The 14,736-nt window shown below is 54.6% G+C and overlaps 1 protein-coding gene across 5 annotated transcripts in view; it reads left to right on the top strand.

Moving 5' to 3' along the window:
- The window catches only part of Cuedc1 (CUE domain containing 1), a 116,872-nt gene that overhangs the window by 58,527 nt on the left and 43,609 nt on the right, over positions 1 to 14,736 (top strand). For all 5 annotated transcript variants that reach the window (XM_052756117.1, XM_052756114.1, XM_052756115.1 and 2 more), the window contains 2 exons: positions 8,926 to 9,561; positions 14,598 to 14,725. In XM_052756117.1, the coding sequence (XP_052612077.1) occupies positions 9,208 to 9,561; positions 14,598 to 14,725 (482 nt within the window). In that variant the 5' untranslated portion in view covers positions 8,926 to 9,207. The remainder of the gene's footprint in view (positions 1 to 8,925; positions 9,562 to 14,597; positions 14,726 to 14,736) is intronic.

Raw genomic sequence — 14,736 nt, 5'->3', positions numbered from 1 at the left:
AAAGAGGCTCGGGCAGTGGGAGCTAGTCAGTGTGGCTGTGCCGCCGCTATCATTCGTGTGAGGCCAGGTCTCACTGTGCAGCCCTGGCTGCCCTCTCACTCGCTATGTAGACCAGGTTGGTCTTGAATCCACAGAGGTCTGCCTGATTCAACCTTAGTGTTGGGATTGCCGGTGTGACCTATGATGACTAGCTTTAAAAACATACTATTTTTTACACTTATTTTTACTGCTTGTGTGTGTGCTTAAGGTCACCAGAACACACAGGTGGAGGTCAGAGGACAACCTGCAGAAATCAGCCCACTTCTCCCAGGTGGATCCCTGGGCTAGAACTCAGGATATTAGGAGTGGTAGCAAGTGCCGGTACGGTACTCCCTGAGCTACCTCACTGGCCCTATTTCTTTATTTCTGGGGCAGGGTTTCACAATGTAGACCAGGCTGGTCTTGAACTCACAGAGATCTTCCTGGCTCTGTCCCTGAGTGCTGGGATTAAAGCTCCCCGCCCCCCCTCCCGTGCGCGTGACACACACACACACACACACACACACACACACACACAGTCCTGCTTTATGCTTTGGTACTGGGTTCTCCCAGTGTAGCACACGTTGACTTTGAACAGTTAGCGTTTTCCTGGGATTCCAGGTGTGAGCCTCCCATGAGCTTAGCATGGGAACTGGATGTTATGAATGCCTGAGGAGCTTCATCTACAATCATAGCAGCTGGAGGCAGAGCTGGACTCTGCGGGGCGCCTTTTATGGTCACTAAGTGTCAGGTCAGGGATGAAGGATGGTGTCCTAAGGCCTGAGGATCTAGGGCCAAATCTGCCCATGGGGGAGGGGCATTAACCTCCCTGGGAACCTTTTGCCCTGGTGCCTCATCCTCATGTCCATTTGGCTACTCATGTTGACGCAGTGGAGGGAAGAATGAGTGGAAAGGAAAAGTCCCCCCATTTGTTCTCCCCCACTTTTCTTCTTCATATGTTTTAAAGAGTTCAACACAAAACAACAACAACAAAAAAGCATATTTTCAATGCCCTAGCCTTCCAGATCCACTTAAGTAGAAGGTGGGAATGTAGAGGACTTGTGCCACGTGGTAGCCCTGGGAAGGTAGATATGGCCCTCTAGCTTCTCACCCCTGCTAGCTGTCTAGCCTGGAAATCATGTCTCTTTGTAGCAAAGAGTTTGGGAGTTGCCTTTTTTTTTTTTTCATTTTATTTATTCTTTAAATTTATTTTTATTTATGTGTATATGTGTGCATGCACCTGTGTGTATACCATATTTATGCAGGTACCCACAGAGGCCAGCGGAGGATTTTTGGATCCCTTGGAACTGGAGTTTCAAGGGGTTGTGCGCCAGCCAGTGAGTAGGTGCTGGGAACCGAACTCTGGTCCTCTGCAAGAGCAGCAAGCACACTTAACTGATGAGCCGGCTCTGCAGGATGCACATCACCCTCTCACTTCCCACTCCCCACTCTCACCTCTCCTTCTACCCCCTGCTGCGGCCCTCTTTCAAAAATCCTGATGTTTAACAGGTGAAAAAGGGGTGACTAGAGAGGCAAGGGGCCAAAGCTGGTCACACAGCAGGGCGTGGCAACAGCGTTGCCCCCCACCCCCGGGTTTCCCTCCTCCTCGCATGTCCGACCTGGCCTCTTGCTCCGGTTGCTGTGCCAGGGTTAAAGAATGGGCACAGGTGTGGCTGCCCTGCAGTCCTGGGGGCTCCGGGAATGAGGCAGGCTTTGTTGTCATCCCAGCAGCTGTGACCCGTTGGGGCTGAGTATCCATTAAGCCGTTTCCGAGCCTTGGGCTGGAGCAGAAGGCTCGGCATTTAAAGGTCACCCGGCTTTTGAAGCTACAGCGACATTAATAGCTTGGGAAGAAAACAAGCCTGTGCAGGGGCCGGAGGACAAGGCGGCTCTGTCAGCGCGGCCCCTCCTCCCCAGGGCGCTTGGTCGCGCACACGCCCGCCCGCCCGGCGCACACTCACACACCCACCGTAGCTTCTGCCTCCTGCTTGCCCACCTCCCTCTCCTCCCGTTTGGGGCCTCTTCAGTTCAGAAGCCTTAGAACTCGGCAGACTGCCCTGCACCCACCCCCACGGTGTCCGAGGTGATAATTGGATGAGGATGCAGCTGCCGGGGGCCCAGCCGCTTCTCGGTTCACACCGCTTCACCCACTTGAGGTTTCGCCGGGACTTAGCCACGTCTACACGTGACCTCATTCTGACCCCTCTGGCCCTGGTATCTGGAGTCTTGCTGATGCAGTCAGCCTGGGCCCTACTTCCCCTCCCGGGTGGGCAGAGTGCAGATGTCACCCTTCAGATGTCTTGCCCTGAGGCCCTGCCACGGCACTGGCACTTGGCTGCACAGGGTCCCTAGTCCGGGTGGGCACTGGAGGACAAAGTGCTTGGGTGGATTAATTCCGTCTGCCGAGGACAGAGCACAGAAAGTGGTGTCTCGCCTGCCACCCATTGCCCCCCTCATTTCTAAGATGCCTGTGCTATCGGGTGGCTCTGCTGTCCTCCAGGCAGTCCCGAGGTGGGGGCAGGGCACAACAAGGTTCTGGGAGGGCAGCTGCGGTTAGCCCTTTCCCTGGAGCCCGCTGTGGCCTGGGCCCTGGGACACCACCTAGTGGCCTGGCCTGGTGGAGTCACCGGGCTGAGCCTGGTTCCTAAGCAAGAAAGGAGCCCCTTAAAGACTATCCAGGTTCCTCAGCGATGGCTAGAGAGGAAGCCTCACACCTCCTCCCTCCTCCTGGGGTCTCAAGTTCTAACCCCTACATTTCTAGGTTGACCCTGTGCCTGCTTGGGGAAAAAATGCAAATCAAGTCAGTTATGGGAGTGGGACTGTCTGTCCCCTGACCCCTGGAGCTGACATGGGTGTAGCCATCAGAATTGTGTGCCAAGGAGAAGGCCCTGAAGACGGGCAGAGACAGCTTGTGGGACAGGAGCTGAAACACCTTCGCCTCAGTCACTCTGTCTGGGAAATGGGGCCATAGGGCCCCTTTCTGGGCCTCGTAGGTGGCAGTGGGGAGTAAGAGAGCAGAGGAGAAAGGGCTAATTTAGACACCACCGTTTGGTCCTGTGTCCCTCCACGGGCTGCTTCTCTGCATGCCCACTTGGCTAGTACGGACTGACTGTGCCTGGTGCTGGCTGCTGCGACACTGGGTACAGCAAATCTACCCTTGGGAACTCTGGTCCAGGGTAGAAGATGGCCACCGACAAGCGTACCATACATAGTGTTTGTGACAGAGGATGACAAAGCAGAGCAAAGGTCAAGGGATGCTGGAAGACAGACTGGGTCTGCAGAGCTGGCCCCCGATAGTGCCGCAGCAGGGACCAGAAGGAAGGGAGAGACGGAGCTGTGGGATTTGTGGGATGGCAGCACAGTGGCTTCTTAGAGCCTGAGGCCCTGAAGGAGAGTGTAGGCTTGTTGGTGGAGTGATAAGCGCATGGGTTGCTCAAGGCAGCCGTCTGGGTCTGTGTCTACATGTGTCTCCCTGTGGGTATACCTGTGGGCATAAGTGTCTACTTTTTTTGTCTTTCTTGAGACGGGGCTCTTGTATCCCACGCCGGCTTTGAACTTGTGTAACCGAGGATGACCTTGAAGTTTTGGTCCTCTTGCCCCTATGTCCATCCTGAGTGCTGGATTACAGGTGTGCACCACCACACCTGCTTTGTATAGTGCTATGGATCGAACCCAGGGCCTCCTGCATGACAGACAAGCACCCTACCAACTGAGCTAACATGCTCAGCTCCATACATATGCATCTGAGCCCAGGGGGCGTGCTAGGCTACAGGGAAGCTCTGGGAGGTGGTCTGACTAGCCACCAGGTATTGGGAGGTAAGGAAGGACACGCCACCATAACATGTAGTCCACAGAGAGGCGGAGAGGTGGCAAGGGGTGAGAAGGCACCATATCCGAGGGACCATTTAAAGGCAAGGAAGGTAGAGACTGTAGATTGAATGGAGTGTGTAAGGGATATGTTCTTAAAGATGTTCCCAAAGCTTTGACCTCAGGCATGAAGCTGATTGGGCAGAGGTGGCATACAGACAGGAGGCACAGGCTGGATTGGACTGACCCACTCTGTCAGAGCTGCTGGGTGGAGGCCATAGTAGGCTGGATAGGTGTGGGGTGGAGGGAATGTCTGTAGGAAATTCAAGAGCGAAAGCCAGCGGGCAGCTGAGAAAGGGTACTTAAAGCCACAGGATTTACTCAGGAAGCAAGTGTAGCGTGGCGTACCCAAGGCCTGTGACCAGCTCATCCCGGCTTGTCCCAGCAGGGACTTCCTCCATCCCAGGAACCCACATAAGTTCCACCCCAGCATCCCTCCCACATACACACTGCTTCTGCCAGCGAGGGAGCTGAGGTTCGGAAACCTGAAATCGTTTTTCCTAAGTCACACGGCCTTCCTGGGGTCCGCTGTGAGCCCAGCCCTCTGGTCCTCAAACTACCTCACCCGTAGGGCAGAGCAGGCCATAGCCTTCATGAACAGGCCTTCTTAAGGCAGGAGGCTGGCTGAGTTGACCTTGGACAAGGCTGGGTGAGCCGCACTGGGGCAGCCTGCCCACCTCCCTGGGCCGGGCTCCAAGTGACTCAGGCCTTGCAACTTCTCACACTCCAATCGGAGGTTGGCAGCAGGCCGCTCTGGGCCTGGCTCCCTGGGCCCTGGGGGAGGACAGGTATGGAGTTTCTGCTTCCAGGTCCTGAGGTTACCCACACCCATTCGCTCAGGGAGAGGTCTAACGGGCCTGGCAAGTTTGATTCACTTCCTCTACCACAAGCTCATCAGGAATCACCTTCCTGTTTTCATGCCCACACTAGCAGTGGGTTCAAAGAGGTGTCCTGCTCTCTCCAAGGTCACATAGCCAGGTCTGGGGCAGTGCCAGCAGACCTCCCCTGTGCTGTCTGGGTCATGTTTCCTTTGATGGAATGTCCTAAGCCGAGGCACACGTGGCTGCATTTCTCAGGCTCCTTGGCTCGTAGCCCTGCAAGCCTTACTTGGCATTTTAGCTCTTGGGAGGTGGGATGCTAATTCTGGTTTTTCTTCCTACCCGTTAGCTGTGTGGTTTTGGACAAGTTACTTGACTTCTCTGAACTCATTCCTACCAGTATAAAAATGAAGGTGGGCTGGAGAATTATAATAAAGATAAAAGGAGCTTTGATGAAGATGATGAGCGAAAGTGCCCTGCACAAGTCCGTGATCCTGGGTGGCCGGGGTGCCCCCATTCTTCTGTGCGTTTTAAACTGTTTTTCATTTGAGCAGGGTTTTCTACAAAGGCAGCCCGACTTGCTGATTCTTTCCCTTCCTGCTAGCCTGTCTCAGCCCTGGCCTCAGGCTGGCTTAAGTTTAACACGGAGCAGAGAGAACGATACTCTGAGAACCTAACCCCTACATGGTGCCAGTTACAACAGCATGGCTGTCGGGAGTCTCTGAGTCTTGGCCGTCTGTCCGTCTGTCAAATTCTGTTTCCCTGGCTTCCTATTTCTGAACCACTTTCCCCAAACCCACAGAGCTCCCTTGGTGGAAAGATCTAGGTTTTTCCATTGCTCACTCCATGTTCTTGAGATCCTCGTCAACTGCATGGGGGGCGGGCAGGTTTGGGTGGTCACCTGAACTGGGGTGTCCTGCTGCCTAGGCCTCAGGGCCTGACCTGTGCTGGGAGAGTTCACATATCCTTCAGTGATCTGGAGGGATTCCTGGGTTGATAGCAGGAGGGCTGGGAAAGAGCCCCCATAGCTGCCCTCCCTCCCATGGGCAGCCACGCTCCCCCTCCAGCCTCATGGGGCAGTCTGCCACATCTGCCACAGGCTGAGAGCCACTTTGTTTCCTTTGCGTGGAAACGGGGTAAGGAGCCCCTAAGAGGAAGGCTCTGGGCAGCAGAGGGACAGGAATTCTCACAGGAGAGTCAACAGTTGATTCCAGAATGCCTTTCAGGGCCGTCTCAGCACTCAGAGGCCCAGCAAGCACCCAAGGGACCTGTGAGAAGAAGTTCATGGCATGAATGTAAGCCCATCTTCTTTCTCCTTGTGGACCAGGTCTTGGCTTCTTTCTTCATGGAGTTGCCCTTGGCAGAGTGACAAGCCCGGCCTCTGATCTTTCTGGCTAAATTACGCTAGGGGCAGGGAGATGATGGCTGTACTCTCAAGGGCCTCAGCCAGAGCCTCTGACCCTATGTGTAACGACATGGAGGTCTTGGCTTCTGGGACCTGGTGGCCCAGAGGTTAGAGACCTCAGTGCAGGCCCCCAGAGTGGAGCACTCCTAACGGAACCACTGAGCTGCCTCAGACCTGCTACTGTAGGGGTGGGCGGAAGGGGAGGACAGGATGGGAGAAGGGGCTTGGGTGTTGCAGCCACACGTCTGTGGCAACCTTCTCTGGGCTCATTCTCATAACCAAATCCCTGGACTAATCACCTGAAGCTACCCTTCCTTCTTCTCCTCGTGACATGGCTTTGCCTTCCCTGCCTGTGACAGCCTCCTCTGAGCAGGCAGGAAATAAAGGGAGTCGGGTGGTAAATAATGGTTCACTCTGTTGACCGGCCGCTGCTCAAGCATGTAACATGATGAGGTGGGTCTCTATGTCCTGATGTGGGCAGATGCCCACAATGTGCCCTTAAGTAGATAAACGTAATGGCATAGTGGAATTTATGTTTTAATCACATGGTGAAATAAGCTCACACACATGGTAGCATGTGCAAGGATCAAATACCCGTACATGGTGTGGGCACATGATCTCATTAAGTAAATTCTCTCAGGGCAGGAAGGGACCTCAGTGTCCGCTAGCTATTCAGAACCTGTGTGCCTGTAATTTTCCACTTTCAAGTCCAATCCACTAGCTGGGCATGGTGGTACATGACTATAATTCCAGCACTTGGATGGTGAAGGCAGGCAGATTAGGAGTTCAAGACCATCCTTCACTACAGAGTGAGTTCAAGGCTAGCCTGGACTTACATGACCCTGTCTTTAAAAATAAACAGAGCTGGGAGGTGGCAGCACATGCCTTTAATCCCAGCACTCGGGAGGCAGAGGCAGGCGGATCTCTGTGAGTTCAAGGCCAGCCTGGTCTACAGAGTGAGTTCCATGACAGCTAGGACTACACAGAGAAACCCTGTCTCAAAAAACCAACCAACCAACCAAACAACCAAACAGACAAAACTAGCAGATGGTTCAGCAGGTAAAGGCACTTACAGACAAGGCTGACGACTTGAGTTTGATCCCCAGGGCCCACATGACGGAAGGAGAGAACTAACTAACCCCCACAAGTCAGTCCTCTGACCTCCACATGTGTGCTCTAGCACATGGGTGCCACCCCCACCACAAAAATCAATGTAATTTTTAAAAAGTTCTTAAAATCCAATCTAATCCCCCTTCCTGGCAATAGGCAGGCACCCAGACTAGGGCTCCTTGAAGATGCTAGTGTCCTTTTGTAGAAAGGGAGGGAGTAAGATATTTGGAACTCAGTGTGGTAGGTACTCAAGGCCACTTCCGGAGTATGAGTGCTGACCTCAAGTCTAGCATTAATGGCACTGATGGGTCTTCCCATCCCAAGTGGGGTGGCCCCCACTGCTACACCTTCCCATCGTAACAGTCAGTGTTACGTGTGGCCGCTCTGAGTGTGACAAGGATTTGCTCACATGGCAGTTTCTCCATCCTCGGTTAAGGCCATGGCTCCCATTCTAGAAAACAGAGACTAGGTTTGCATCTGACTCATCAAGCTTAAGAATACCCTTCGAGGAGCTGCATGTGGTACCACTATACTAGGGAGCGGAGGCCGAAGGAACCGTGCGCTTGAGGTCAGCAGGGCTAGAGTGAGACCCTGCCACTTCCTACAAGCTGCCAGAATGACTAAATTTTGGGATAAGGTGGTGGAAGTCAGAGCCAGATTTTGGGTTTATTGGGTTCATTTTTATTTTTATTTGTGTGTTTGTGTGTGTGTGTGTGTGTGTGTGTGTGTGTGTGTGTGTGCAGGTCAGGGGACAGTTTGTGGGAGTCAGTTGTCTCCTACCACAGCGGTCCCAGGGACAGAACTCAGGTCACCAAGGCTCTGTGGCAAGCACCTTTACCCACTGAGATATCTCACTGGCTCCAGGTTTTGGTTTTTGGAGACACGTTCAGGCTGGCCAAAAACTCCTAATCCTCTGGTCTCTGCCTCCCAAGTGCTGGGATTACATACATGCTCCACCAGGCCTGGTTTTGTTCAGTGGTGGAGACAGAACTGAGAGGCTTCACACAGGCTAGGCAAGCACCCCACCCAGTGGGCTGCATCCCCAGCCCCTTACCGAGTGCCTTTAGACATTGTCCTCTCTCCTTTGTCTAACAGCGATGTCACCTTGGTGACCATTTCAGTGCCTGGCTGAGAATGATGGGTGGTGTTCTGTTGTGGATTTCAGTCCCTAATCATGCCTTTCATTCCTGTCTGTGTGTGTGTCTTTGTGGTAGCCTTGGGTAGCAGGGAACAGAGATGGGCTATGAATAAGACTTAGATGCATAGGGTTCTTCAGGACAGTTTCGGGAAGCTGAGCATGGTGGTATATGGCTGTAATCCTAGCCCTCAGAAGGCTGAGGCAGGGTGTTGGAAGGAGAGGGGTGGGGGTCAAGAGTTCAAGACCAGCCTCAGCTACACTTGGAGTTTGAAGCCAGTATGGGCTAGATGAGACCCTATCTTAAAACAACAACAAAACAAAACAAAAGAAATGAATAGGAAAGAATAGACATACATATTTTTCCTAGGCTTATTTATTACCTATTAACACGTTTAGTATGCACAAAGCCCTGGTTCTTCCTCAGCACCCAAACTAGGCTAGATAGGAGCTGGAGAGAGAACAGAGAGAAGCAGGTCTCCCTAGGCTGGGTGGATGTCACCTCGTTTCCTAACAACCCACCACTGAAGAGTTTGTTTGCTTCGGCTTCTGACTCTGTCCCTCCCTTTCAGGTGACACCATCAGTCCGTTGCAGCCCCCACTGTGGCAGGATGACTCCAGGATGTGGATAACCTGCGGTACAGCCACAGCCTGGCCAAGGTCCGCATGCCGCCACCACCCCGGACCCTGTCCCCTAGCCCGGGCCGTGCATTCCCGCCAGGCATCCCTGTGGACGCAGGAAGCACGGGAGTGAGTCTTCTGAGCCCGCGGAGCAAGCCAGTGGCTGACGGAGGGACCCCTGGCCGGCGGCTCCTTGGCGTGTCAGAAACATTCTTCCTCAGCGACTCCGCAAGATGACCAGCCTGTTTCGTAGGAGCAGCAGCGGCAGCGGCGGTGGCGGGGCCACCGGGGCTCGCGGGGCCGGGGCGGGGGCCGGGGCCGGGGCCGGGGATGGCAGCGCAGCCCCTCAGGAGCTCAACAACAGCCGACCGGCCCGCCAGGTGCGCCGCCTGGAGTTCAACCAGGCCATGGACGACTTCAAGACCATGTTCCCCAACATGGACTACGACATCATCGAGTGCGTGCTGCGGGCCAACAGCGGTGCGGTGGACGCCACCATCGACCAGCTGTTGCAGATGAACCTGGAGGCGGGTGGTGGCAGCGCCTATGAGGACAGCTCGGACTCGGAGGACAGCATCCCGCCAGAGGTAGAGTCAGGGTCCGGCAATCCACCTTCAGTAGTGGTCCAGTCTCTCTTAGCCGCTCTGGGTTGCCCCCCACGCCCACCCCTTCCCCACCCTGGCGGGTGGCTGGTTTCTAAGCAATAATTATCTCTCTTTTCCTTTGAGAAACTTTTGATCAGGCAGTGACCTATATTATGGACAGCAATCATGCAGTCATTCAACAAACACCCAGCAAAGCAAGTACCCACTCAGTGGTATGCTAGGGATAGGACAAGACCCCGGACTAAGTAAGGTACTTGTTTAAAATGTAGGTGCACAGGCCCAACTCCAACATCTGACCCCTCAGTTTCAAGACTGAAGTCTCTGGCATATATTTTTCAAGAAAGGCTCTTGAACCACAGAGTATCTCCTTAGCCAGCGCAATCAGACGATGTCTTTGGCGCTCACAGGCTAGTGTGGGTTGGAGGCAGGAGTTGGACCAGAGTGGGAGAGGCATGCCAAGAGCAGAGAAGGAAGGCGAACTGGCTCCGGGACCAGAGAGAGGGCGAGAGACCAGTTAGGCTGGCCATACCCTCCATGCAGAGGAGTGGGGAGCACCCCTCCAGACAGGGAGCTGGGGATGGTTGCAGAGTGAGGGGGGCCTGGGAGGAGTATTTCAGCTCCAGCCCTCAGATCCACACAAGCAGGAAGCCATTCCCAGGGTGGAGGGCACGGCCAGCCACAGAGAATCAAGGCCCTCTGTTGGGGGTGGCTGGTTTTCTACGGCCCCATTCAGGAGTTCTGTGCCCAGCCAACCCCCAGCCTAAAAGGGCATGCAGTTCTCAGGCTGAGGTGAGGCATGCAGTTAGTGTAAGAGCCGTGCATGAGACAAGGACCAGAAGATAAGAAGAAACTGCACTCTGTTCTTCCAGTACTGAGGGCTGAACCCAGGTCCTGTACATGCCATAGGAGCACTCTGTCACCGAGCCACACCCCAGCCCCGCTTTTACATAGGATCTCCCTATGCAGCCCAAGTGAGTCTTGTGCTTACTCTAGTTCAGGCAGACCTTGAACTTTCCATCCTCCTGCTTCGACTTCTCCAGTAGCTGGGGTGACAAGCATGCTCCACCAGGCACAGCTGAATTCCACTCTTTCCAGAGTCCAGACGGTGCTGGGTATTTCAGCTGCTTCAGAAACCCATCTTTTCTGTTTCTCAAACTTGATGAGAACAAGTCACCCTTGTTTACATGAGAACTCTGGATCAGATTTGACCTCAGGGCCTAGCCTTCTTGCTCCCCCTCCCTCCCTGCCTTCCTTAGTGAGTGCTTCTAGGATTCTTGCTCCAGGGAGGAGAAGCCGTGAGGCTAACAATGACCTGTGCTGGTGTGATGTGTTTCCCCAGGCATATGGCAGGTACACGGGGCAGGTTTGCAATGAGTAGATGTTACATGTGTGTGCATGAGTGTGTATACATGAGTGTGTGAGTGTGTATGGGTGTACATGAATGTGTGTGTGCACATGATTGTATCTGTGTGTGAGTGTGTATGGGTGTACATGAATATGTTGGTGTGTAAGCCAGAGATCGATTCGGGTGTTATTCCTCAGAAACCAGCTACCTTGTTTTTTGGGGGACAGAGTCTCTCTCTACTTAGGTAAGGCTGGCTGGCCAGGGAGCTCTAGGGATAACGACCACTGTCTCCACACCCCCTGCACTGGCACTGCTAGTGTGGACCACCCGCCCAGCTTCTTACCCAGGTGCTGTGTGTTGAACTCGGGTCCTCAAGCTCGTGTGGCAAGCACTTAGCCGACTGCGCCGTCTCCCTGGCCCTGTTGATGCTTGCTGTCCTTGCACAGCTCCCCGTCACCTTTTCCTCTCTCATACACCCCTTTACCTGCTGGATTAGTCAGTGGAGAGGACACTGGAAAATCCAGACCCTTCTTGTTAAAAGGAGGTGTGAGTGTGTGTGTGTGTGCATGTGTGCACGTGTAGGTGCATTCTTTCAGTGTGAGCTGGAAGTTCCCTGCATGCTTTGACTGTCTATGGTCCTGTTGGGTCTGACGGTCTGGCAGGCAGGGCGTTTCCTGCTTTTCCCGCGGTGCCCGTGGCATCACAAGCCTCTGCAAGGCGTCCTCAGCCCCCGGCATCCCTCCTGTGCGGCACCCCTGTTTCCACGCAGTCTGCCGTCCAGGTCGAACCCCTTCTCGGTTCTCCTTGGCTCTCTCCCAGCCCCCACCTTTGGAGCCCTGCCTGGGCCCATCAGCAGGCAGCTCCAGAACCAGCGCAAAGTGCCGGAGGAAATTTATGAGCAGCAGTAAGAATGACAGTACCTGCTGACTGGGAAAGGCCCCCTCTCTAGAGGCTGATGGATGGTGGGCTGGCCCACGGGGTATCCTTGTCACAGAGAAACAGCTCCTGTCAGATGAATGGCCCAGACCCTGCCTCCCTCCCAGCCTCCGGAACACCTGGCAGGCATTCATCACCCACAGTGAGTTAGGCCAGGAGGCCACAGAACCTCCAGCACCTTTAGAGGCAGAACAAGCTCCTTGTGGCTGGAAAGATGGAGCGGGGGTGGGGGTGGGGCAGGAAGATGCTGGGGTTCCCTCTCTGGGACTACAGATCTTCCTTTCTGGAGCTGGCCTGCCCACCCCCTGCCTCCTCCCCACTATTCCTCTCTAGAGGCTGGGCTTGCTGCTGCGGGAAGCTGCACTGTAGTCTGCAGGGCCTGCCCGCATCTCTGTGCTCCTTGAGTCTGGGCGCATGCCGCAGATCAGAGGAAACCCACGGGACTCTTCCTCTTCCCTGCACCAGACCAAGCTTATCCTGGACCCTGTCCCTCCGAGCCAAGGGCTGTGGGAATTGGGAGTATGCGGGCTGGGGGAGGCAGCAGCGAGTCTTCGGGCACCCTAGGATCTTGCTGAGCATCTCCTGTGCTAGGCAACAGGGAGTCACTGGGGACCAGGACCCCTTCTTTGCCCCATTCCCTTTCCCTGGCATCTCTCTCCTTCCTGGTGGAATGTGGGGTGAGCAGCACAGTGGCCTGGCCAGCCAGGCCGCCGCCTCATTCTTCTTTTTCTGCAGAAGCATCTGTTTAAATACTTTCCGCCTCACAGGAAAGAACACGCATTCCAGGGCGGGGGCCTCCTTGGGTCAGGCTGGCGTGCCAAGCACCGCAGCGGGTGCGCATGCTCACTACCAGGGCTTCCCTGCCAGCCCCCTGTGCTGGGCCCGGCTGGCCTGGGGCTCAGATGTGTCGGTGGAACCAGGACTGACAGGCGCACGAGGCACAGCTTTAGGGTTGACTTCTACAAACCCAGACAGAGTTCAAGTGGAGCTGAGGCAGTTAGGGCCTCTGAGCCCTTCCCAGGTTCTTCAGTCTCTGAGAAAGTGGGACCAGAGCTGTGAGGACAGGGTGGGGCGAGGTGTGTGACAGGGATCTGCCCAGATGCCTCTGGGGGCAGATTCCTATCCACCGATAATAGGAACTCAGCCTTCGCCCTACCCTGGACCTTTCTCTGCCCTGCTTCCTGCCTCCTGGGGAAGAGAAGGGTCTAGAGGGACAGTGGGCAACTAGGCTGTCAACCCTGAGCATCTCACCTGGGTGTGCAGGTTTGCCTGAGGGAAGGCCATGACTGTGGAGATCATGGTCCTTGCTGAAGATTCCAATCTAAAACCAGCGAGTGGTTTTGCGGTGTTACTTAACCTGATGCTGCCTCCCAGGGCCTGTAATCTGAGCCGCTCAGCAGGCTGGGGCAGGAGGATCAGAAGTGTTGTGGACTGCTGTCCTCTGAGGTGACATGGCCGTTAGCATCTTAGAGCAGCTCACACCAGCCCTTCAGCAAGCTTGGGCCTGTTCCCTCACAGCAGGCAGCGAGGGCCATTAGGGAACATCCTCTGCGGTTTTAGCCACTCCCTCCTACACCAACTCTATGCATTTCTGCTCCAGCTCAGGTAGACAGAGATGCTGGAATACACAAGAGAGTTACTGAATCGGACTCGACGAAGCTTTCAGGAGGTTGTTGTCCACACTGGGCTGGGCCTTTTGGTGATCCAACTGGTGGGGGTGAGGGTGGGGTGTCACTCCAAGTAACTCCTCGACTTGGGTGAGATCACTTCTTTGGTCTGTTGTTGGTGTCCTCTCTTGTTCACACCTCCCCAGGAGAAGTAATGAAACAGGTTCGAGGCCAGCCAGGGCAACTTAGCGAGACCCTATTTCAAAATTCTAGGTAAAAAGAGTTGGGCTAGTGGCTGGAGAGATGGCTCAGCCGTTAAGGGTACTGACTGCGTTCCCAAAGGACCCGGGTTCAAATCCTAGCACCCACATGGCAGCTCACAACTGTCTGTAACTCCAAGGTCTGACCCTCTCACACAGACTTACCTGCAGGCAAAACACCAATGCACATAAAATAAAAGTAAATAAATTAAAAAAAAAAAGTTGGGTTGTAGCACAGTGGTCGAGCTACATTTGCTCACATGTGTGAGGCTCTGGGTTCAATCCCAGGAACCACCAAACAAATAAAACACACTCAGGCCTGGATTTCCTCATCTGTAAAATGGGCTTTCACTTGCTAGACTGGTAGGGCTAAGGTAATAGGTACGGAGATACACAGAGGGAGGGTATGGGTGGTGTCCTCATCAGAGAAGAGTGCAGGGGCACAGAGGACACTGGTCTCAGGTGTGCGGCCCAGGGAGGTTTCACAGCCCACGTGATAGGCACCAAGCTCGAGAAACCTCTCGCACGGCCCGGAGGCCCCAGCCTCCCCCTCGCTGTCTCTCCTCCACCCTGTGTTCACTTCGCTGCACTCGAGCATTGCCTGGGTAGGTGCTGCTGCCGGGAACAGTCCTTTGGGGCCGTGTGCTGTCCTCTTTGCTGAGTATAACTGAGGGGCCATGGGAGCCACATGTTAGTGTTAGTGCATGAGGCTGGCTTTGCCAAGGAGCGGCTTCCAGAGCAACACACACAACTCTCTAAGACAGGTCCTCGCCCATACCGATCGCATCTGAATGCCACTGAGCTTCAAGCATGGATTATTAATATTGTCAATAATTATTGCTGTGTATCGCTTTGTTGTCTCTGATTTAGATCTTGGAAAGGACGCTGGAGCCGGATAGCTCTGAGGAAGAGCCTCCGCCTGTGTACTCACCGCCAGCTTACCACATGCACGTGTTCGACAGGCCTTACCCGATGGCTCCCCCAACTCCACCTCCCCGGTGAGACTCCA

The sequence above is a fragment of the Peromyscus californicus genome, unplaced genomic scaffold, assembly GCF_007827085.1.
Source record: "Peromyscus californicus insignis strain IS unplaced genomic scaffold, ASM782708v3 Scaffold_3__1_contigs__length_106647218, whole genome shotgun sequence".
NCBI lineage: Eukaryota > Metazoa > Chordata > Mammalia > Rodentia > Cricetidae > Peromyscus > Peromyscus californicus.
This window is presented reverse-complemented; position numbering and strand designations above follow the sequence as displayed.